Source organism: Mustela erminea, chromosome X (assembly GCF_009829155.1).
Source record: "Mustela erminea isolate mMusErm1 chromosome X, mMusErm1.Pri, whole genome shotgun sequence".
Lineage (NCBI taxonomy): Eukaryota > Metazoa > Chordata > Mammalia > Carnivora > Mustelidae > Mustela > Mustela erminea.
In genome coordinates this window covers 128,490,235-128,512,490 of record NC_045635.1, presented here as the reverse complement: position 1 = coordinate 128,512,490, position 22,256 = coordinate 128,490,235, and the positions used below count along the sequence as shown (strand labels likewise).

The following is a 22,256-nucleotide window of genomic DNA, read 5'->3' as shown; positions in this document are numbered from 1 at the left end:
CGCCCCGCACAGCGCCCGTGGAGCCCCCGCACAGCTGCGCCAGCCTCCCCAGGTCGGAGCCCGGAGGCTTGCTGCAGCCGGGGCTGGGAGCAGGAGACCACCGCCGGCCCGCCTTGCGCCGCCGCCGCCCTCTTTGTCTGCGGCTTCGAACGGGGGCGGGGGGCGGGGCTACTGCGCCGTGGCCCCGCCCTCCCCGCCCGGGGCGCCGCCGCCTCTCAGTCGGGAGGCGGGGCGGGGCAGAGCACCTTACTCCCCGGCCGCTTGGCTGTGTCACCCGGCTTCCCGCATAGCTCTCGCCCCCGCCCCGCCTCCCCACCGTGTCCCCTCGTTGCCCCTGTGTCTCCTTCACCTGCCGCTGGTGATTCTTCTCTTCCTCCGTGTTCCCCGCGCCTACTCCCCTGTCCCCCAAGGCTGCGCGGCTGCCGTTTCCCCCCCTCGCGCTCTTTGGCCTGAGGTCTCCCTCTTGTAAACCTCCCTTCAGCATGCAGACCGCCCAGGTCTTGTCTCTCCTGGTAAAACCCAAAGGCAGTCCCCAACCACTGGGACCCCATTCTCTGCCAAAGTTCCCAAAGGTTGTGTCTGTACAGACCAAGCTTCTCACTCCGCCCAGCGGTGGTCCACCCCTTAACAGATGTCGAAGGCCATTCTGGCTGCTGGGCCAGCCGTTCCCTCCCCCTCCATGCCGTCTTGTTCAGCTTTCCGAATCCTTAGCTTCTCTCTGGCTGGCTGTAAACTCTGGGTCTCTCTCTTCAACTGCTAAATGTAAGCGTCCCTCATGATCGTCCGCGGGCCTCTTCTGTCTACACTCAATGCCCGTTATCTCCTCCATCTCATGCTTTCCTATATAACTTATTTTTATTTTAAAGTAATCTCTGGGCCCAACCTGGGGCTCAATCCCACAACCCTGACATTATCGACTGTGTCCCATCTCAGGCCTTTTTTTTTTCTTCTAGAGATTTTAATTATGTGAGAGAGCACACAAGTAGGGAGAAGCAGGCTTGCCACGGAGCAGTGACTGGATGCAAAGCTTGATCCCAGGACCCTGGTTCATGACTTCAGCTGAAGGCAGCCACTTATCCAACTGACCCACTCAGGAGCCTTTTTATTTATTTATTTATCTTCGAGAGAAAAGTGGAGGCAGAGGAAGTGGAAGAGCGCCCCCCACCCCATCTCATGATTCGGGACACATGTAGGAGGAACGGGCCATCGAGGATGTTTGCATGTCTCAGGAACTTCAAATCTGAGAAAAACTTTTTCCATTAATAAACATGCCCATTTCCCCTGTTTCCCCCAACGCCCGCATCGCCCACAGTGACCCTCATCTTCATGGTCTCTGCAGATCTAGGTGGCACTCTTATATTTTTACTGCAGGAAAGGCTGGGACATCAGATTTGCCATCGGTGCTATATACATTCGCAGTGTTGTGCAACCATCGCCACTGTTATTTCTAGAACATGTTCATCACCCCAAAATGGAACTTCATTAAGCAAGCACTCCCCATTCTCCCCTCCCCTAGCCCCTGGCACCCACTCCTGTACTTTCTGTCCCGACGGATTTGTCGTGGGTCACACAGGTGACCTTTGCAGTCGGCCTTCTTTCACTCGTCAGGCCATCGTCCCTTTCTGCGGGGCATAAGCCACCTTGCGGGTGTTACCACGTTGCATTGATCCATCGGTGGGCGGACATCGAGGCGGCTTCCGAGTGTCGGTGGTTACGGACAGTGCCGCTATGAACAGCTGTCTGCGCCTTTCCGTGTGGATGCCTGTTTTCTAGACTTCTCCACAGCCACTGTCCCGTTTTCCGTCCCCCCCAGCGCATCAACACCTGTCTTCCCCTTCACCCCAGCCACCCTAGTGGACGTCAGTGGGGATCTCACTGTGCTTTTGACGTGCGCTTTGCTGATGTGGAGCAAGGCCAGGCATCTACTCTGCTTGTCAAGCATCCTTCCTCCCCTCGGGTCCCCTTCTCCACCGCCACCTCTGTCCCAGGCCAAGCCACCATGATCTCTGGTCTGGGCTGCTGTGGTTGCCTGCGGCTCCTTCCCCCACCTCCGCTTGGTCCCCTCCTCTGCCGGGGCCACAGGGAGCCGCTCCTCTGTGCACCCGACACTCTCCAGAGAGCACCAAGGGCTTAGCTCTGGCTGGAATGTTCTTCAAAGTCCCTACCGAGGCTGGCTCCTTGCCGTCATTCAGGTCTTAGGTCAGGCATCCCCAGGGACGCTGTCCCTGCACACTCCATCTAAAGCAGGCCCCACTTGAGCTTTTTCTCCAGCGGAACTCAGGGCTCTGCGTGCGGTCCCAGACGGCCTCACTGGCTTGCTCCTCGCCTGGGTTCTCTGAGCACAGGGATCGCGTCTGTCCGCTTGTGCCCTCGTCCTTCCAGTGGTTCCCTGCTGTCCGGGGACACGGAGAGTCCCTCGTGCACCCAGGACCCCTGTGGGGCCCTCATCCCCTGGACTCCCTGCCAGGGACAGCTTTGCCCCTCCCCCTCCCACCGTGCCACGGGGTTCGAAGCAGTCCGCCTCCCTGCCTCCCTGCCTCCCTGCCTCCCTGCCTCCCTGCCTCCCTGCCTCCCAGGCTCATTCTCCACTGTCCCTCCGCTCCCTGGAGAAGCTGCACGAGGGACCTCACAGGTCTGTTCTAGGACTTCCTTGTCTTCAGTCGCCTGGAATGAGAGAGACAAGTGGGTAGTGGCCCACTTGCCCATATCCATCCCCCCTCACCTTCTTTGCTCACTCCCAACACCCCTGATTGCTAAAAAGTTCTTCTACCATTGGAGCTCCCTCCCCACCCTCCTTTAGAACCTGGGTTGAGGTATGTCCCTGCCTTAGCTTGTATCTTGTCTCAGCCCACTACCTGAACTGCTGCCCTGTGCCTGTCCACCCCCTGGTGGGAAGGGGTCCGCTGTGACCTGGCTTGCATCAAGGGGCTGGGGTGGGCCTTGTGCGTGGGTTGGCCCCAAGCTTCTTCTTTTTTTTTTTTTTTTTTTTTTTTTTTTTTTAAAATTTTATTTATTTGTCAGAGAGAGGGAGAGAGAGCAAGCACAGGCAGACAGAAGCAGAGGGAGAAGCAGGCTCCCTGCCAAGCAAGGAGCCCGATGTGGGACTCGATCACAGGAGCTGGGATCATGACCTGAGCCGAAGGCAGCTGCTTAACCAACTGAGCCACCCAGGCGTCCCGGCCCCAAGCTTCTTCTGAAGGCAGACCCGGGGGCCTGCCTGCTCTGCCTCCCTGCCTTGTCGGCTGGTGCTTGTGGGGTCAGTGCTCCCCCGGCCCCAGGGGCCTCCTGTCCTCTTCTGCTGAGACACCGGGGCCCACAGGACGCCTTCTGTAAATCCCACCTTAGAGGGAGGCAGTAGGGGGCCGGCCCGCGGGCTGCTGCGCCGGGGGAATGGGGAGGGTGTCTGCTCGGTCCTGCTCCCCAGGGCCTGAGGCCCATTAAGGCTCTCTGGGGGGCCCTGTGGTCAGGCCTGGCCCCTGGGGTGGGCGTGGGGCATGTCCCTCGTGACCACCTCCTCTAGGGGGTGGGTGGCTGGGATTCATCCCCCTCACCTGGAGCCCTCAGCCCCCTCCCCGGGCCTCCTTCATTCCCTCTGGGATTCCAGGCTCCTTTTTGGGGACACCCCAGCAGGAAATGGAAGGCAGTAGAGGGAGAAAGCAGTGCTTCTCCTGAGCCGCCTCAGATCAGGTGTGGATGTGGATGTGATATGACTTCATTAGTGCTGCTCGTTGTTGCCGGCACCCAGGGCCCTGAGCCCAGAAGCCGCATTCCCAGCCTGAGCTGTCCTGGGGCTCGGAGCACACACCCATCCCCTGCCACAGAGCCTCAGAACGACTCCGAATATATCGGGCCAGATTGCTTTTGTGTGTTTTCTCTATGATCATAAAGGTGATGTTCATTGGAGAAAATACTAGAAAGAACAAGAGAAAAGAGAAGTCACCTGTAAATACTATCTCCCGTGAATTTCCTCCTATTCTTTAAAGAAAGTATTGTGTTAAACACATATGTGAATATATGTAACATATGCCCAGACCCATGCTCCCAGAACTGGGGTCGCCCTGCTCTAAGCAGGTCTTTTGCTTAATATTTTATCGTGAGAATTTTCCAGCAATAATGTTTTTTTAATTTTGCAGTTCATAAACATTTATTATATTTTCAAAAAACAGTACAGGTAAAAAGGGGGGAAAAGCTGAGATTTCCTTCCCACAACGATTTTATACATTCTTTCCCAGCCTTTTTATTTTGTATGGTAATCAACCTAGTTCACATGTCATTTTATATCTTTTTAAAAAAGATTTCTTTGTTGGGGCGCCTGGACGGCCCAGTCAGTGAAGTGTCTGGCTCTCAGTTTCAGTTCAGGTCTTGATCTCAGGGTCGTGAGATCGAGCCCTGCATCGGGCTCTCCAGTCAGTGCAGTCTGTTTGAGTTTCTCTTTTCCTATCCCTCCGCCTCTCCTGCTTGTGTTAACTTGCTGGCTCACTCAAAAATAAAGAAATAAATCTTTAAAAATTTATTTATTTGGGGTGCCTGGGTGGCTCAGTGGGTTAAAGCCTCTGCCTTCGGCTCAGGTCATGATCTCAGGGTCCTGGGATCAAGCCCCGCATCGGGCTCTCTGCTCAGCAGGGAGCCTGCTTTCTCCTCTCTCTCTGCCTCTCTGCCTACCTGTGATCTCTATCTGTCAAATAAATAAATAAAATCTTTTAAAAAATTATTTATTTGTTTGAGGGGTAGGAGGCGCAGAGGGCGAGTCCCGCGACCCTGAGATCACAACCTGAGCAAAACCAAGAGTTCAACACTTCACCCACTGAGCCACCCAGGCGCCCCATTATATCTTTTTTGAGAAACAGGCATGTTACTGGAAGACTGTGGTAGGGCAGCTGTGTGCTTTAATTAGGTAGACACTCAGTGCTTAAGATAGTTGTGAAGTTGTCGGCCTTAAAAATAGTGCCGGTACCTGACTGAGTTAAATGTAGGAGTGTAGGGCTCAGCACTTCTACTCCTACACGTACAGCCCAGAGATTAGAAAACAGGGTCTCAAACGCTTGCACACGAATACTCAGAGCGGCGTTATTGATGGTGCCACGAAGTGGGAACAATCCAGTGTCTATTGACAGATGAATGGGTAAACAAAATGTGGTCCTTCCATATAAAGGAATATTCTGGCATATAAAGGAATGTTATTTGGCCATAAAAGGAATGAAGTACTAATGCTTACTGCAAGATGGACTAGCCTAGAAAATGTGTTAAGGAACATCTATTACTTAGAGCAAATTTAGTGGATTGAAGGGGGTCTGGACGGAGAGTGCGTGACCGGGTGACGCGGCCAGCCAGGATCAGGGTTCGGAGGTGGCCACTGCGCTAGGGCCCCGGGGCAGCCCCGCTGGCAAGGTGCTCCGGTACCTGCGGACGTAGGGCCCTGGGTGCTCTGCTGGTGCATAGACGGGAACCAGGCCACACCCCCCAGGGCCATGTGAGGGCCACCCGGGCCACTCTGAGCAAAGGGGTGCCTTGAGGCTTGGGTCCCCTCTCCCCACAGTGGAAGTGAAGCGGCTTCCCGCTCAGCTGGGATTGGATTAGAACTGTGGGTTTCAGGTCAATCCACTCGGGCCCATCCGGGCAGCAGGAAATGGATCCGGGCATGGAGAGCTCCTCTGAGTAGCGAGCATGACGTCTGCCTCAGGCGAGGCCGTGCTTGAGGTTTTGCTTGCTACGAAGCCAGCAGGATCGGCTGCCGAAAGATGTTTCCAGCTAAGGCAGGGTAATGCCTGGCACATGGGGCGTGGCGGGGGAACATTTCAGGTGGGCTTCAGGCGTATGTGGAGTGTTGGAAGACACAGTGGATGTCTTCTGGAATGTTCCAAAGAAGAGAGGTTTGTACTTGAGAAGGCAACATCTTCTAATAATGAGAGTTTCTGACAATGGGCGTGGCCAGCAGGTAGCACCGTCCCTGAAGTGGAAATGACCGTTCCCACTGCGACCCTCATTCTGGATTCCTTCTGGCTGTGTGGCTCATGTATGACCTCACGGGTCTCTCGATCGAGCACCCTGTCTCACTGCGGCTGTGCTGTCAGTGGGGAGTCTGCCAAGAGAGTCTAAAAATTTTTGATATAAAAAAATTAAAAAAAAAATAAAAAGAAAAAGCAGGTGCCCTGGCCTGGTGGGAGAGACAGACCCAGAAGCAGAGTGGAGGCCCCTTTGGAAGCTTGGGTGGGGCCCCTGGGGCCTGGCTTCCGCTCTGAGCTGGGGATGAGCCTTTGAGCTCTGCTGGGCCCTCTCGGGCCTGAGGAGCCTGAGGAAAAGGAGCGAGGCCCGGGCCAGGCTGCTGGCCGCACGCTTGCACCGCACTTTCTCCCCCGGGGTCAGCTGAGCCCACCGCAGCCCCTCAGCGGGTGTCTGCTCCGCAGCCAGGGTGACTCTGGGCACCGGCGGACACACGTGGGCACCTGTCCTTGAGTGGGTGTAGGTGACAGGAGGGGACAGGAAGGGATGAGCAGCTGCTGAGGCAGGGGGGGACGGAGGAGAGGGAGGGATCCAGGCGGACGCGGGGGGCGGCCAGGGGAGGGAGGGGAAGAAAGGGCCGTCCAGGAGGAGAACGGGCTTCCACACAGGGTCGCGGGCTGCTGTTGCCGCCGGGGCTCCCGCCCACCCACACAGGCCACCGCCCTGCAGATGCAGCCCCTCCTGTCCCGTGCTGGACGCGACTCTTGGTGCTGGCAGGTCACTTTCTCCCGCCGCTCCGGCCACCCGGGCCTCCAACGTACTCCGTCCCCCTCCGAGTAGGGGACTGGCCTCGCCTGCCCCTGGCTGTCCCCGTCCCTGTCCGGCCCCCCCACCCCCGTGCGACCGTCCTGAAACATTTCTCAAGTACGGAAAGGTATCGCGCGTCCTCCTGGCATCGGCGCGTCTCTGTGGCCTCAACATTTATCCCTTAAGAAGGCAGATTTGAAGCCGCCTGTGCCCGAAGTCCCTGACCCCAAGCCTGTCCTTCCCTCGCCTGAGGGCTAGTGAGGTGGTGGGGCTCCTCTGTGAGTGCGGGCTTTTCTACTGTCTACTGTCGTCTGTGTTTTCTTAGGGTTTTGTTGGAATTCTTTACGGAGTATTTTGGATAATCTTTTATCAGTTCTATGCATTGTAAGGATCCTCTCTTAGCCGGTCATTTCACTGTGTTTCTGTCATTTGTTTGGAAGTTTTACCATTTAGCATGGTCAGATGTGTGTCTTCCATTCCTGCTGGCCCGTGTCCATCTTAAGAATTCTCTGTCGCAGCATCGCGGACATTGTCCCTCACGTCCAAGGTAGGCAGTTTCGCTTTGTCCTTTTAGGACTTCGGTCCATTTTGGATCATGGCTGACAGGGTCTTGGAGCGGCGGCGTTAGGGGAGGGAGGTGGCGGGGAGGAAGGAAATTGGTCTTAGTCTTCCTCCCAGGGGGCCCCTGGAGACATTTGCATGTGACTGGGGAGTCGCAGGGCGTGGAAGGGCAAGCTGGTTGAGGCTGGAGCAGGCCCCCGTGGTCTTTCTGGAACTCATGGTGGCAGGACAGGCACAGGTGTTTGCAGAGCACTGGGTCGGTACTGTGGGCCTGGCCGCAGGCTGCTTTGCTCAGCCCCGCGCAACCCCCCGCCCCCCACGCCCCAGCTTCCCCACCTTGTCCGGAGCCCACACCCAGTCTGGGAGGGGCTTGGTTCTAACTCGTCAGGACCCGTCTCTGCCTCACTCCTCTTCCTTAGCTCAGGAGCACCCACTGACGGAGGAAGAGGAGAGAGGAAGCTGAAGGCCCGTGGGTCAAGGGGAAGCTGCTGGGTGCCCCAGGCCTCACTGTGATGACCTCACCTCCTCCTCCTCCTCCTCCTCCTCCTCCTCCTGTCCCAGCCCAACCAGCGTTCTCCTCCTCACTGTCTGGACCCAGTTTCCATAGCAACGGGGTTGCAGGTGAACCAGTGGATTCAAGGGAGAAAGACCTTCCTGCATTTCTCAATGTCCCTTGTGGCCCTCACTTGTGGCCCTGCTCTGGGCACACCTAGCCTTTGACAGCCCAGCCCTTACACATTTTAGGGAAGCCCTTGACTTAAGGGCAGTGGGGAGCTGGCATATGTCCAGGACCAAAAGCCCTCTTTCGAAGCTGTGGCCGATTTCCGTGGCGTCACTCAGCCCGGGAAGAGACACACAGGCACACGCCAAACACACTAGGCACCGGTCACGCTAACAGTGCTAACAGGAGAGTGTAGTAGAACTAGAAAGTCATGAGCTTGGAGTACTTATGCCTTTGTTGTTGTTTTTTTTAAGATTTTATTTATTTATTTGACAGAGAGAGAGATCACGAGTAGACAGAGAAGCAGGCAGAGGGTGGGTAGTAGGCTCCCCGCTGGGATCATGACCTGAGCCAAAGGCAAAGGCTTAACCCACTGAGCCACCCAGCTGCTCCTGCCTTTGTTTTTAATATAATTCGTTCCATTGTAAGATTATCCCATCGGAACGTTGATAATGGCTGTGTTTAATAGCTGGCTCGCAGATTTCCCGACAGCTTCACACCCAGCCCCTGCCCTGCTAAGGTCTTTGAGGACATTCCTGATGTTTCCTCTGTTCACAGCCTTTCCCACGCTGCCCTGCCCACAGTTTCCCGAATTTCTTCCGTGCCCCCTGCCCCCCACACTGTGGTCTCTCCGGTGGTATTGACCACATTCTCACACTTACCTTTAGTTGGCAACTAGTAACGTCTTGGCAGATTTCTGTGTTCTTCCTTATGGTTTTCTGTATTTTTCAAATGTTCTACAATGAACCTGTGTTTCTTGCCTAAGTAGACCAGATTGGTTAAAAAAAAAAAAATGTTTTCTGACCAGGGAAAGTTTGTGGAGCCGGGAAACATCAATACTGAGCTTCTTATCTACAAGGACAGAAGGAAGTAGTGGATAGGTAATTGTTTGCTTTTCTGACATGGCCGTGACCCCGGAATGACATCCAGGCGTTGGTCGGTTCCGCAGCAGCCGGGAGACGCTCCTTCGCAGTCGGACGGGGCGCGTCTCTGCAGAGCTCCCATCCTTGAGACCCCCAGAGACGCAGACGGCACTGTGGCAATTCGGAGACTGGGACAACCTGGCCACGGGGCCCAAGTGCGGCCCCTGTCCCCTCATCCTGCACTCCTTGTGCTGACTGGTGGGGACTCTGCTTCCGCCTGCAAACATGCCTCCCTTTCTCCCTTCCCCTGAGGCCGGCCAGGTGCCCCCTGCTCAGGGAGCCTTCCCCGGAGGCTTCTCCCTAGCTCCTGCCACTCCGCAGCCCAGCTTGTGACCTTGACTCACTCACTCCCTTCATTTTGCTGGACTTCGGTTTCCTCAAGGGCACAATGGGGCGTTGGGGTCAGGATCTAGGGGAGACACATTGGGCGCCCAAGAAATGGCAGTTGTCTTACGAGGATCACTTGATTGGCACCTCCCTTAGGTTGTCTTGGCGTGTGAGGGGGCTCTGTGGGGGTCACCCTTTGTCTTCAGTGATTCTGTCATTGGCTTGAGGACAGATCCTGTCCTTGACGTCTGCGTGCTCTTTTTGACCCTCCTGCCTGAACCTAGTTATGGACTGACTCCACTGGGCGAGGAGTCCAGGTCTTCCTCCAGCCCTGAATGTCAGATGAGCACGACAGAAGTGCTGTCGTTGCCAAGGGGGCCTCGCTGCGGGTCTCCTAGATGCTAGCTCTGGCCTCTGTGCTGCCTGGAGGAGAAGCAGGTCCTCAAGAGCACTGAGGACCGAAGCCTGGGGGGCTCCTGCTGGATGACGTTCTAGGGTGGGGGTGGAGTCCCGGGGGCTCCCTCAGGCCCAGGCAGCACCATGTAGGGGTAGGGCTGAGATGTGGGGCTCCCCGGGGCATGAGGGTGGAGAGCGCACTTGGCCATGGAGAGCCGAGCAGTGGGCGGGTTCTCACGGGGGCGTGTCTCTGCCGCAGGTGAACGGGAAGGAGCTCTCCAAGCTGTCTCAGGAGCAAACCCTGGAGGCCCTCCGCTCCTCCAAGGAGCCTCTAGTGATCCAGGTGCTGAGACGCAGCCCCCGCCTCCGGGGGGACAGCTCGTGCCATGACCTGCAGCTGGTGGACAGTGGCACTCAGACCGACATCACCTTTGAGCATATCATGGCGCTGGGCAAGCTGCGCCCGCCCACCCCGCCCATGGTCATCCTGGAGCCGTACGTCCTATCTGAGCTGTGAGTCGCCCTCAGGAGGGCCCCGGGCCCTGCCTCCAGAGAGGGCACGCCACCCAGAGGCTACGTCGCCGCAGCTCTGGGCGTGGCAGGGAGACCCTGCCTGGCCTGCCCTCTTGGGCAGGAAGCAGGCTGCTTGGCCTCCAGAGCCGACTGGGACGTCCAAGGGCTCAGCAGTCTGTAGGCGTCTGCGGCCTCAGGCTGGACAGCAGCCGGTGCAGGGACCGGGGAGGCTTCACACACGGGCTCCCTTTGGTATCTCCCCTCCCCCCCCGGGACCTTGCTCCTGGAAGGTTGGGGGCCTCCGCTCCTCCTCCTCCACCTGTCTTCTCTGCCGTCCATCGTCTTCTGCCTCTGCCTCTCAAGCATCCTTCCTTGAATCTTCTCACATCCTTATCTGTCCCATCCTTTCCCTGCTCTGAACTTCCTCCATCTCTTCGGCTTCTTTCTGGCCCCTTCAGAAGAAGGGCGTCTCATCCAGGCCGGGTGGCTCATTCCGCTAATCTAAACCCGTGCTGCAGGGCGGGGGTCCCGGGATGCCCTCCTCCGCAGAGTGAGGCCCCTGGCCGCTGGCAGCCGCGCTTAGCCTTTGGGGCAAGGAGGGCTGCCCCTGGAGGTAGAGTGGGTCCTCCTACTCCCCAGCAGTCCTCTGGGGCCTGGATAACTCCTGGGGGCGTTGCATGGGCGGGACCAGTGCCGGGGTGGGGTGGGTGGCACCTGCAATTTGGAGAAGTGGGTACCCTGCCGGCTGGGCTGGGCGACAGGGCGGGATGGAGTGGGGGAGAGCGAGGCAGGCCCTTGTCCTCAGTGCAGAGCCCTGCACACTCCCGTTCAGGAAGCGTTCCTGGTCTTTGCATGGATGCATGTAGCTCAGAACGAGGGGCTCCGTGCTGAGCTCAGTGGGAGCGGCCAGCCCAGGAGCTGGGGCTAGGGCACTAGAGGAGCAGATGGCTGGCCTGACCTCACTTCTCCTGGGCAGCCCCCCCATCAGCCATGAGTATTATGACCCGGCGGAGTTCATGGAGGGCGGCCCGCAGGAGGCAGACCGCATGGACGAGCTGGAGTATGAGGTGAGCCAGCTTCAGGAGCCGGCCCCGGGACGGCTGTCCGCAGCCCAGCTCAGGCCTGGCTCCCCTTGTCCCCAGCGGCCAAGACGCACGGCTGCCTACTCCGGCTCACGGGCCAAGGCGGGTCAAATCGGGCTGAGTCGGGGAGGGGCGTGGGCGAGGTCCCTTAGTCAGTCTGTGTCAGTGAGTCTGTGTCCCACGCATGTCTGTGATCTGTGTGTCCCGTGCGTCTCGCGTGTGTCTCGGGCATTTCCTGGCAGGGGAGACCGCGGCACACGTGCGCCACTTGGGATGGTAAGAGAGACCCTCTAAGCTGGAGGCTGGAAACTTGATTCCGGTGGCGAGCTGCCGGGGTTGGGGCTGGGGCGCGGCTGCCACCCGCTAGCATGCCTCCGCGCTCACCGGTTTTGGGGGCTTTCTTCCTTTGCTTCCCCCGCGCCCGCTGTGGCAGGAGGTGGAGCTGTATAAGACCAGCCACCGGGACAAGCTCGGCCTGATGGTGTGCTACCGCACGGACGAGGAGGAGGACCTGGGCATCTATGTTGGAGAGGTACGGCGGCAGGGCGTGGGGGCGGGCCCTCTAGCAGGGGGTGGGGCTCCAGGCCGCCTCCTCAGGCGCCGGACCCCCAGGCTGCTCGTGGCACCGGCAGTGGGGCGGGGCGTCGTGGTGGCGGGTGACACGGCAGCCACATGAAGAGTGCCCACACCACCACGATCCCTGTGGCATTTCCATACGGTGCGGGGCTCTAAGGCAGCCCGCAATGCCCCGGCTGCCAGGGGCGGCGCCTGCTCAGTATCATGGGGCACGTGTTCAGCCTCCGCCATCCTCCCCGGGAGACTCGAGCTGGGGCTGGGACTGGGAGCGAGGCTGAGGTCTGGGCCTGGCTTTGCTCTTCTTCCCATGGCCCGCAGCCAGCACCCCCTGGAACTCATAGGGTGGTTCTTCCCCACCTGTCCTTGGTGGACATGGTGCATCCAGCCGCCCGCATTCTTGTCAAGTCAACCTTTGCATGGATACCTTCCTGCCCATTGAGCCCCAGAGCTGGTGTGGGTGGGGCAAAGTGTGGGGAAGTGTTCGGCTTCCTGCATTTGCATTTCCTGCATTTGCCCGGCCTCTGACGTGGAAAAGAACAGGTTTCCATGCACGAGAGTCTACGACCACTGGGGGCCTGGGCCTGGGCCTGGGGAGCTTTTAGCTGGCTCGTGCTGGGGAGAGGTGACTAGCCCAAGACCCACTGTTTTGTCCCTGCCTCCTGGAGCTTGGAAGCTTCCAGTCTGAGCTGAAGAGGGAGCAAGCCAGGAGATTGTAGTTTGGCTTCAGAACCCCCTCCCCAAGGTGAGGCTGCCCCTTGCTCCCAAAAGGGAACCCGAGTGAAGGATGCCAGGTCCCCATGATGCATCTGCCTTGCAGGTGAACCCCAATAGCATCGCAGCTAAAGACGGCCGGATCCGCGAGGGGGACCGTATCATCCAGGTGAGTGGGTGCGTGCGGGCGGTGCGGGCAGGCCTGACCATGGCCCCGATGCCCTAGCCAGTCCCAGCTCTCTCCTGCCAAGAGCCTCGCCCGATGGCTAGACATCCTGCTGTGCCTGAAACCGGGGCTGGGTCTTCTCTCTCTCCGGTCCGGCTGCCTTGGGAGATCTGCTGGCATCGAGTGTCTGTGCTGCTCTGGCACGAGGACCCCTTCCTCTCCCTGGGCACCTTCTACTTCATTTCCATCCTGTCAGAGCTCAAGAGCCTTTCCTAGCCCAGGACGCTCCACTAGGGTAGGGCCTGCCCCAGAGCCAGCCCTGGCATTCTGTGTGATGGTCCCTTGGCTTGTTGCAGATCAATGGTGTGGACGTCCAGAACCGGGAGGAGGCGGTGGCCATTCTGAGCCAGGAGGAGAACACCAACATTTCCCTGCTGGTGGCCCGGCCCGAGAGCCAGGTGTGTGTGTGCCCGGCAGGGCCCTCCGGGACCCCTGGCATCGGGCTTTCTGTGGGGGCTGCTGATGGAGGGTGGGGCGTGTCTTTGGGGCCCATTTCCCCTTCCGGCCTCTGATGACCAAGTGTGCTGCGGCTGCCCTCTCGCCTGGGTTCATTCAACCTCCCTGAGACCAGGAGACCGGGTATGGTACTTAAAGGCAACCACTGGGGTTGTGTCCTGGGCGGTCCTTAAAGCAGTGGGGACAGCACAGTTCTGTGTCTGCAGCTGGCAAAGCGGTGGAAGGACAGTGACCGGGATGACTTTCTGGATGAATTTGGCTCTGAGCACGAGGGGGACCTGCGTGCACGGAAGCTGAGATCCCCCCCTGCCCAGCAGGTGAGGAAGGAGGCAGGGCGGGTGGGGGTGCCAGGGGGCTGGGGCATGTGGCAGATGGGCTGGACCCGAAGGCCCTTCTGACCCCAAGCCTGGCCTGCGGGACCCATACCAAGTGGGACTCCTCTTTCTGCCCCAGCTCGGCCATGAAGAGGAGAAAGGGGTCCCCGATGCGGGCACGGGTCTGAGCAACAGCCAGGAGCTGGACAGCGGTGTGGGCCGCACTGACGAGAGCACCCGCACCGAGGAGAGCTCCGAACACGACCTTCTGGGGGACGAGCCCGCCAGTGCCGCCAACACCCCTGGTGCCCTGCGTAAGAGCCGGGACCTGCACTTCAGCATGGACTCGCTGCTGGCAGAGGGGGCGGGGCTGGGTGGAGGCGACGTCCCCGGCCTCACCGACGAGGAGTACGAGCGCTACCGGGAGCTGCTGGAGATCAAGGGCCATCTGGAGAATGGCAACCAGCCGGGCCTGCTCTTCCCCCGTGCTGCGGGTGGCAATAGCGCCCTGGACGTGAACCGCAATGAGAGCCTGGGCCACGAGATGGCCATGCTGGAGGAGGAGCTGCGGCACCTGGAGTTCAAGTGCCGGAACATCCTGCGGGCGCAGAAGATGCAGCAGCTGCGGGAGCGCTGCATGAAGGCCTGGTTGCTGGAGGAGGAGAGTCTCTACGACCTGGCTGCCGGGGAGCCCAAGAAGCACGAGCTGTCAGACATCTCCGAGCTGCCCGAGAAGTCGGACAAGGACAGCACCAGCGCCTACAACACTGGGGAGAGCTGCCGCAGCACCCCACTGCTCGCCGAGCCCTCGCCGGAGAGCCCCCTGCGGCGGGCTGCTGCCGGCAACTCCAACTTGAACCGGACCCCTTCCGGCCCCGTGGTCAGCGCCCACCCCAAGGCACCCCCCCTGCAGGGGAGCCCCGCCAAGTTCCGCTCTCTTTCCCGGGATCCCGAGGTGGGCAGGAGACAGCACGCGGAGGAGCGTGTCCGCCGAAGCCCCAAGACGGGCGCGACCCTGGAGCGCGTGGGTCCCGAAGGCAGCCCGTACCTGTCTCGGCGCCACCGCGGCCAGGGCCAGGAGGGCGAGCACTACCACAGCTGCGTACAGCTGGCCCCGCCACGCAGCCTGGAGGAGCTGGGCCAGGGCCCCCTGAGTCTGGCTGCAGGCCCTCGCGTGGGCGGGGCCGCAGTGGCCCCCGAAGCACCCCGCATGGAGTGGAAGGTCAAGGTGCGCAGCGACGGGACCCGCTATGTGGCCAAGCGGCCCGTGCGCGATCGCCTCCTCAAAGCTCGGGCCCTGAAGATCCGCGAGGAGCGCAGCGGCATGACCACGGACGACGACGCGGTGAGCGAGATGAAGATGGGCCGCTACTGGAGCAAGGAGGAGCGGAAGCAGCACCTGATCCGGGCGCGGGAGCAGCGGAAGCGGCGCGAGTTCATGATGCAGAGCCGGCTGGAGTGCCTGAGGGAGCAGCAGAACGGCGACAGCAAGGCTGAGCTCAACATCATCGCCTTGAGCCACCGCAAAACCATGAAGAAGCGGAACAAGAAGATCCTGGATAACTGGATCACCATCCAGGAGATGCTGGCCCACGGCACGCGCTCTGCTGATGGCAAGCGGGTCTACAACCCTCTGCTCTCCGTCACCACCGTCTGAGCCCCGCCGCACTCCGGGGCAGGCCCCCCGCCCCAGCCCAGGTCCAGTGAGCCTCCCAAGACACCCATTCCCTGCTCTCCCTTAGAATCTAGTGTGTGTCCGTGCGTGCGCACAGGACTTTGTGACCAGAGAGAAACCCCCAGGAGAAGGGACGCTTCTCTCTGTCGGCTACTTCCCGCTCTCCGAGTTTGGCGACCGCGTCAACAGTAGGCATGGTGCAGGGGCAGGCCTGTCGCAGGCCCCCCTTCAGCTTCGTGTGGGCCATGTGTGCGCAACACAGGCCCAGGCACATGTACGCACGCACACGCGCACCCCCCAGAGCTCTCAGCGTGGGTGCTTGGGGACAGGAAAAGTACAGCTGGAAATCAGAGGTCAAGAGGACTGTCCTAAGCACAAGAGAATGCCGGGCTTTGAAGCTGTGCACAGTCTCGCCCCTGCCGGAGGCCTTGGTTATTTGTAGACAAAGGCACCCCTGAGTTTTGTGGGTTTGTTTTTTCCCCCTTTTCTGTGCTTGCCAATTGTTGTCTTTTTGTTTTGTGGACCTGCTGGGGTGGGGGGGCTGGCAGCTCCTTCAGGCAGCCTGATGCAAGTGGAACCCCCAGTGATGGCTGGGAAGGAGGTGGGGGGGGGAGGAGGAGCGGGAGGGCTGGGGCAGGGGGAGGGGAGGGAGGGGGAGGATAGGAGAATAGGAAGCAGCGTTCTTGGGGGTCTCCGCTCTTGAGGTGTGGGGATGGGGAGCCTCCGATGTGGCTTGTGTGGCCCGCCCTGGGGGCCACTTACTTCCCCGATGACCGAGGGAGAGCTAAGGCATAAGCAGCGGGGGAAGGTTTTGGTGAAAAGACCCATGGTGAGCTGCAGGAGAGGCCTGGACCCGAGTGCCGGGCCCTGCCGACTGGGCTGACTGGGAACCCGCTCTGTACCCCGCTGCCAAGTGTGGACCAGGCCCGGCCCAGGGCCCCTGTAACTCAGAGAGCCTCAGCTGGAGGCAAACAGGCCGCCCTCCCCCACCCTGCATCGGCATTGAGAGAATAAAGCTAAGCTGCCTTTCTGAGGTGACTCTTGGCCTCTCTGTGTTCGTTCTCACGGGTTGGAGAAGAGATGCCGGTTGTGGTGGGGTGGGAGGGCTCGGGTCAGTTCAAAGCTCTGCATCTGTGCTTTCGCTATCACTGCGGAGCAGCGGGGTCTTCTCAAGTCCAACTTGTGCTCTGAGAGGAGGCGTTGACTGTCACCGGGATCGCTTCATAAGAGTGAGGTCATAGAGTGATGGTCAGAGGCAGGCCCTGCCATCAGTGCTCAACCAGGTCTCTGCCATGTGGAGGACAACGCTGGTCTAGTGGAACCCTTGAGAAGCGGGTTCTGCCCTCCTCCGCCACTTAGCAGATGCCCTGTGGTTTGCTGCACTGCATGGAACATCGAGCATTTGGCTGCAAGGTCGGGCATCTGCTAAGTGCCAGGAAGCACGCTAAGTGCTAGGTGGGGCCCTGGGGTGTGTGCGCGTGCGGCGCCCCCTGGGGTGGGCAGTACAGCAGCCAGCAGCGGAGGAGCCGTCTCCTGACACGCCACTGGAGCGAGCGAGGATGTGTGAAGATTCTACCGGGAAACATCAGCATCGTCCTGTTGCTGATCTCCCTAATTTGTAGTGATGGGCATGAGTGAGAAATCAGAGCGAGTGTTCCAGAAGCCAGCTGCTCTGCAGGGAAGGCTGGGCCCTGAGGGCTGGCCCCATCTGTGAACTGTTGTCTGAGCAGCCGGGAGGGAAGGCCCAGCACATTGCAAGGCAGCCCTGGAATACCAGCAAGCCGGAAGGCAGGAAAGCGCTTGGTGGTGAGGGGCATATGGGAGCTCAAGGGGCTGGGGCTCGTCCTGGAGCCATTGGCTGCCTCTGCCCTCCGGGGACCCTGGAGTCCAGCACTGGGCACATCTCTTCCTCTGGAGAGGACACCTGGGCCCCAAGCGGGCCCTGTGGGGACGGACGGGGATCCAAGGACTCAGTCCCTACTGCAGGAAACTGGCTGCAGATCAGATGGAGACCGAGGCTGTCTCTGGGTGACCCCCTCTAGTCTCCGGGGGGCCGGAGCTCACTTCGTGGGAACTAGGGGCACTCCACCCTTGCGCTGGGAGAGAGGGGAGTGCCGGAGGCCCAGTGTTCTGGATGTGGGCCCATCAACCGGTGTCCCTTGCCCCGCAGAAGCCAACACTGGGAGAGGTGGTACCAGCAAGGCCAGCGACCCTCAGCTGCCGCTGCCCTGGAACAATGACTTCATGTGGAGCAGAACCAAGAGCCACTCGGCCAATGGCTGCCACTGTCCACCCTGCCTGCCCTGCAGACCGTTGGCAGGATGTGGGGACCCACCGCCCTTCACTTCTTGGCAGTGAGGGGTAGCAGCAGGCAGCCCTTGAACTCCCACCGTGGGTCTTTCTCTGAAACCCAGAAAGCCCACCCACTAGTAGTCCCAGCCTGGTCTGATCCTCAGGGGACTGACCGCAAGTCTCTGGCTGGAGCCCCGGCCTTGGCAGTCAGGAGCCAGCTCTTCTGAGGGCCTCCCCGGGCTCACCAGTCTTTACATCCCCCCCCACCCCCGTCCAGAGGAGTGAGGGACAAGGCACAGGGAGAGGCTGGTGTTCCCTAGTCTGGAGGAGGTCCCCAGGCAGGGCCAGGTCACTAGCCACCCTCTTGGTGCAGGGAAGGCGACAGAGCAGGAGCGAGGCTGGAACTGGAAGAGGGTGGCAGCTGGCTCCTCAGAGGTTGGGGGGGGGCATGTCATCTTGCCCATGTCTGTGCCTGGGGCAGTCATCTCTGTCTGCTGATAGCTGACAGGACAGCCACCCGAAGATCATACAGCTGGGAGGACAGAAGGCAGACACGGTGGGGCGGGGGGCAGCAGGCAGGGAAGGCTGAACTGGGGGCCAAGGAAGGAGAACCTGCGATGGCAGAGCGTGGAGCAAACACGAACCCGACACTGTCCGGTGGGTACGGGCACCGGCCCCCCGGCTCTGCCCGTGCGCAGAGGCAGGACAGTGCGAGTCAGGAGCCCACGTCCTGAATGCCGGTCAGAGCCAGCAGCTGTTTATTGAAAGTAGCCCCAGCCCCGGGGTGCCGCCTTCAGGCCTGGATGTGACTCTTGGCACTGAAGGCCAGGTAGTAGATCACCAGGCCGATGGCAGCAGCCAACACCTCGGTAGAGACCCAGGGCCCGTTCCAGGTGCCCTGCAAGAAAGGAGACCGGAATCAGGCCGGGGCAGAGCCGGTGGGAAGCCAGCCGGCCCGAGTCCCTTTCCCTCCAGGGTGCACGGCGCTGGCCTCCCTTCCCTCGGAAAGGGCGAGGCTTGCTGAACCCGGGCGGGGTCTCCGGCGCACTCACCCGGTGGTCCACGCGGACTGTGAACAGGGGCGGGATGACGGAAATATCCTCATTATTTCTCTGAGCCTGCAAAGGGGAGGCTGGGGTGGCGGGTCCTGCCAGGTAGGGCAGGGCGGGGGTTGGGCAGGCAGGAACATTGGCCTGGGTCGTGGGAGAGGAGAACCAGACGAGAGAGGAACATGGGAAATGCCCACCCGGCCGATTTGCTCCCCGAACTCGAGGTCCCTATTGGCCTGGAGCCACGGTGAGGGGGGCTGCAGAGCAGAAGCAGCTGTGAAGTGGGGCGTGCCCCCCCTCCCGGAGGCCCGGGCAGGGCTGCAGGAGGCCGACCCTCACCTTCCTCAGGAGGCTGTAGGACTCCTCATCGAAGAATCTGACCTCGTAGGTGCCTGCGCGGGCGCTCTTGTGGTCTACGCTCCAGGACACCTGGGTTGGGGACGTTCGGCCCTGGGTGGAGCTGACAGTGCCCCCCACCAGCCGGCCACACCACAGCACCTCAGTGCTCCTCCACTGGGCCACCCCGAGGGCTTCGGAGTCCTAGTGAGCAGGTGACCTCCACTCAAACGGCAACCGCAGCATCCCTTACCTGATAGCGTCCCACGTCCTGGCCCCGGGTGACAGGAAACTGCTTTCCACTGACATCAGCATAAAGAGCCATGTTCTGGGAGAGGGGACAAAGACAGTCACCTTCCCCACTCCCTGGCAGCCAGCAGAAGCCCCACTGTGCTGCCCACAGGGACTGTGGTGTGTCTGCAGGGGGCATGACGGGAGAACCAGGGCCATGCCATGGAGCCATCGATGCGGTCACTGCCTCTCTGCGTGTCTCCCCATGTCGGGGGAGGCACAGCCCCCCTGTGGCCTAGCCTCCCTAACCCACAGCAAGCCTGTTAACTGTGGATAGAGACAGGTTGACTCAAGTGTAGTCATTATGCCTCTGAGCCGAGAAGCGGGCACTGGGGTCCAGGGTTATCCAATGAGCCACCCACGGAGTGTTGCACTCAGACCAGAAAGGCTACACTGTGGCAGACAACAACCAGAGAAGGGACACAGGAGCCCAGGGGCTACAGCCCTGCTGTTTCTCACTTCGGTATACGCTCTTACCAGGCACAGCAAGACGTCTGCTCATGGTTTCGCACCCAGGCAGAGCAGACTAAGAAAATGTTTGTGTAACACCTGCTTTAAACGGTCTGGCCTGGCTGTATCCTGAGCTCGCTCTCCTACACCCATCCGCTGCAGCCCTCGCCCTCCCTCCGCCTGCGTGGGTAGGTGGGTCTGACCCCATCAACTGCCAGTGAGAAACGGCTTCCCCAGGCTCGCTGCCTACTTCCTGCCCCAGCACTTCCTGGCTGAACCCCTGCTGCCTCACCTGGACCCTGTTCTTGCACGTCAGGGAGATCTCCACGATGAAAACAGTCTCAGTGGAAATGACAGCATCCGAGGTGGTGTAGTAGGAAGGGGTGATCTGGGGCTCCACGCAGGCCTCTGCTGTGGGGAGGAGGTAGAAAGGTCTACGCAAAGCCTAACTTGTGTGTGCTGGGCTAGGGGGCAGAAGGGGCCACCCAGACCCACTTCCCAGACCTTGTCAGTTGACATACAGGGCCCTTTGCAACCTGTCAGGTGGGGAGGTGGGAGACGGATCCAAACGCTTAGTCAGAAATGCAGTGGTAAGGGGAGGCAGGGCGGCATGGCCGTGAAGGCAGGCTGGGGAGCTGGACAGAAAGGCTCTGTATAGGTGAACCTAAATGTGAGCGCAAAAGAAGAGCACGGGAGAGGGAGGGAGGGAGAGACACAAAGCGCGCGCGCGCGCGCGCGCGCGCGTGTGTGTGTGTGTGTGTGTGTGTGTGTGTGTGCGCGCGCGCGCGCGCTCGCTTATTGGGGGGAGGGGCAGCAGCAACAGTAGGAGTTCACTGCACAACTGCTACTTGTGCCCGGACCTGCAACGGGGAAGCCATGCAATGATCTGGGGCTGCAGGCTGCCATGGACAGTTGACAGAAGGGACCCTCTGCAGGCACCAAGCATAGCGCTGCTTGCAACGCATGAGGCCTTGAGATGAAGGGGTCTCTGCCTCCAGCCACAACTGGGAGAAGGCCAAGCCCGGACCCAGTGTTGCCCAAGGGAAGGAAATCAGCACATCTTCTCCCCTTTAACAGGGCTGTCTAGACAGAAAGGATGCTGCCTCAGCCACCTCCACACTGCTGAAGACCTAACTCGTACAGGTTATAGGAAGCGCACTGCCTAAATCATAGGGTGCCAAGCAGATGCTACTAGTGGGAAAGTTCTCTGGTAACTACTCTCCGAATGTGTCCTGGCACAGCCATGTGTTAGACTGAGACAGAGAAGCTTTGGGTCTGGGCAGGAGGAGGAAGCATCCTGGGAACATCTGTGGGGGCTGGTTCTTAGGAGCCACATCTGTGTCCCACTAAGCTTGGCCATTGTCCTATGGACCCTGTGGCGCACCAAAGGATTTTACTGCCAGGTTTGTCCTTTCTAGACCTCAGTGGCTACACTGTGGCTAATTCCGAAAGGGCAGGTGAAAAGGGTGCAGGCAAGAAACCCAGTTAGGCTGATGCAACACTCCAGGCACCAGGGGCTCTGAACTGAGCAAGGCAGGTAAAGTGAATGTACAGATGGGATCCCGGACCCACTCCAGGCACCCCAAGCCTAGCGCTGTTCTGGCAAGGCCCTCCTCCTAAACACACTTCTAGACTCCAGTTTGAGCTCAACCCTGCCACCAGGTGTTAAGAATCTCACAAGAATGCTCACTATCTGACTGTGGTTCAGCTCTCCTGAAAAGCCCCTTAAGAATATCCCAGGGCCTCAGGGAAAAGGTGAACAGTCCGGCCTGGCACCCAAGCCCTCCCCTGCTCCCAACCCCTTTCAACCCCCCACCCCCCGCCTCTTCTTCTGCTCTTGTCTAACTTGCCGGAGCTCATGGTCCCTCTGCTTGGCACAACCCTGCTTCCCCTGTTCATTTACAGCTCCCTGCCTGGGGAGGCCCGGTCCCACCTGGGCGGGTCAGGTGCCTGCTCTCCCACCAGCCTAGTTTCTCACTCCTATCACCCCGAGCTGCACAGTTTTGCTCTTGTCCGACCCCCCCCTCGCCCTCCGGGACTGGGAGCTCCGGAGGGGGAGCAGGGACGGGTGTCACTCTCCCTGCTGGAGCTGGGAAGCGGGCGCACAGGGCAGACTCTGGGGCTCTTCCTCGCGGGAGTAGACAGAGAAAAGCTTCGGCTGTATCTTCCAGCAGCCTGGCTGCTGGGTAAACGTGTGTAGTGCGGGAGCGCGTGGTGGCCTCGGCCGCCGCGCCCCGAGGCCACCTGCCTCTCGGAGAAAGAAGGCCCAGAACCCTGCTTCGCCCGCACCCCTCCTCCCCCCACGCACCACCAGTCGTGGGTGAGAGGCTCGCCAGAAACGAGCTCCGGCCAGGCCGCTACCTGAGCAGCAGGAGAGGCTGGACAGCAGGAGTAGCGCGAGGGCGCCGAAAGATGCCAGCGCCGCCATTGCCTCTTCTCTGCCGAGAGAAAAAGAGAGCGACTCCCCAGAACATGAGGGGCAGAGGAGGAAGCGCGACGCGTAAGCAGCAGTGGCAGCCAATCAGGCGCCGGCGGGCCGGGCGGGCCTGTGACGTCGCTGGCGGCACTGACGTGTCCCCTCCCCAGACCAGTGGCCCAGGTGGCCGCCCC

At 60.2% G+C, this 22,256-nt stretch overlaps 2 protein-coding genes across 5 annotated transcripts in view; one reads left to right on the top strand and one right to left on the bottom strand.

The window, feature by feature from the left end:
• PDZD4 (PDZ domain containing 4) overlaps positions 1-16,266 on the top strand; it is a 28,053-nt gene extending 11,787 nt beyond the window's left edge. Inside the window, exons 2-8 of one of the 3 annotated variants that reach the window (XM_032331158.1) lie at positions 9,935-10,170; positions 11,165-11,255; positions 11,704-11,802; positions 12,664-12,726; positions 13,080-13,181; positions 13,446-13,556; positions 13,693-16,266. In XM_032331158.1, the coding sequence (XP_032187049.1) occupies positions 9,935-10,170; positions 11,165-11,255; positions 11,704-11,802; positions 12,664-12,726; positions 13,080-13,181; positions 13,446-13,556; positions 13,693-15,210 (2,220 nt within the window). In that variant the 3' untranslated portion in view covers positions 15,211-16,266. Of the gene's footprint in view, positions 1-9,934; positions 10,189-11,164; positions 11,256-11,703; positions 11,803-12,663; positions 12,727-13,079; positions 13,182-13,445; positions 13,557-13,692 lie in introns of all 3 variants that reach the window. The other 2 variants (XM_032331157.1, XM_032331159.1) reach the window with 2 other exon arrangements.
• Positions 16,267-18,248: 1,982 nt separating this feature from the next.
• Positions 18,249-22,143, bottom strand: SSR4 (signal sequence receptor subunit 4). Of its 2 annotated transcripts, none has more exons than XM_032330484.1 (6): positions 22,008-22,143; positions 19,939-20,054; positions 19,159-19,233; positions 18,909-18,998; positions 18,573-18,638; positions 18,249-18,418 (listed from the first exon to the last, which is right to left on the bottom strand). In XM_032330484.1, the coding sequence occupies exons 1-6, from the start codon at positions 22,072-22,074 to the stop codon at positions 18,314-18,316; spliced, it is 519 nt and encodes a 172-aa protein (XP_032186375.1). In that variant the 5' UTR covers positions 22,075-22,143; the 3' UTR covers positions 18,249-18,313. The 2 variants fall into 2 exon arrangements, with proteins under 2 accessions (XP_032186375.1, XP_032186374.1); XM_032330483.1 differs by having other exon boundaries at positions 19,939-20,057; positions 22,008-22,141.
• Between the last annotated feature and the right edge of the window lie 113 nt (positions 22,144-22,256).

Coding starts and splice junctions, on each gene's coding strand:
- SSR4 (XM_032330483.1), bottom strand. CDS start 22,074: ATGGCGGCGCTGGCATCTTTCGGCGCCCTCGCGCTACTCCTGCTGTCC. Junction 19,234..19,938: donor CGTGCAAGAACAGGGTCCAG/GTGAGGCAGCAG, acceptor CCCCTCTCCCAG/AACATGGCTCTTTATGCTGA. Junction 18,639..18,908: donor CCTACAGCCTCCTGAGGAAG/GTGAGGGTCGGC, acceptor TCCCCTTTGCAG/GCTCAGAGAAATAATGAGGA.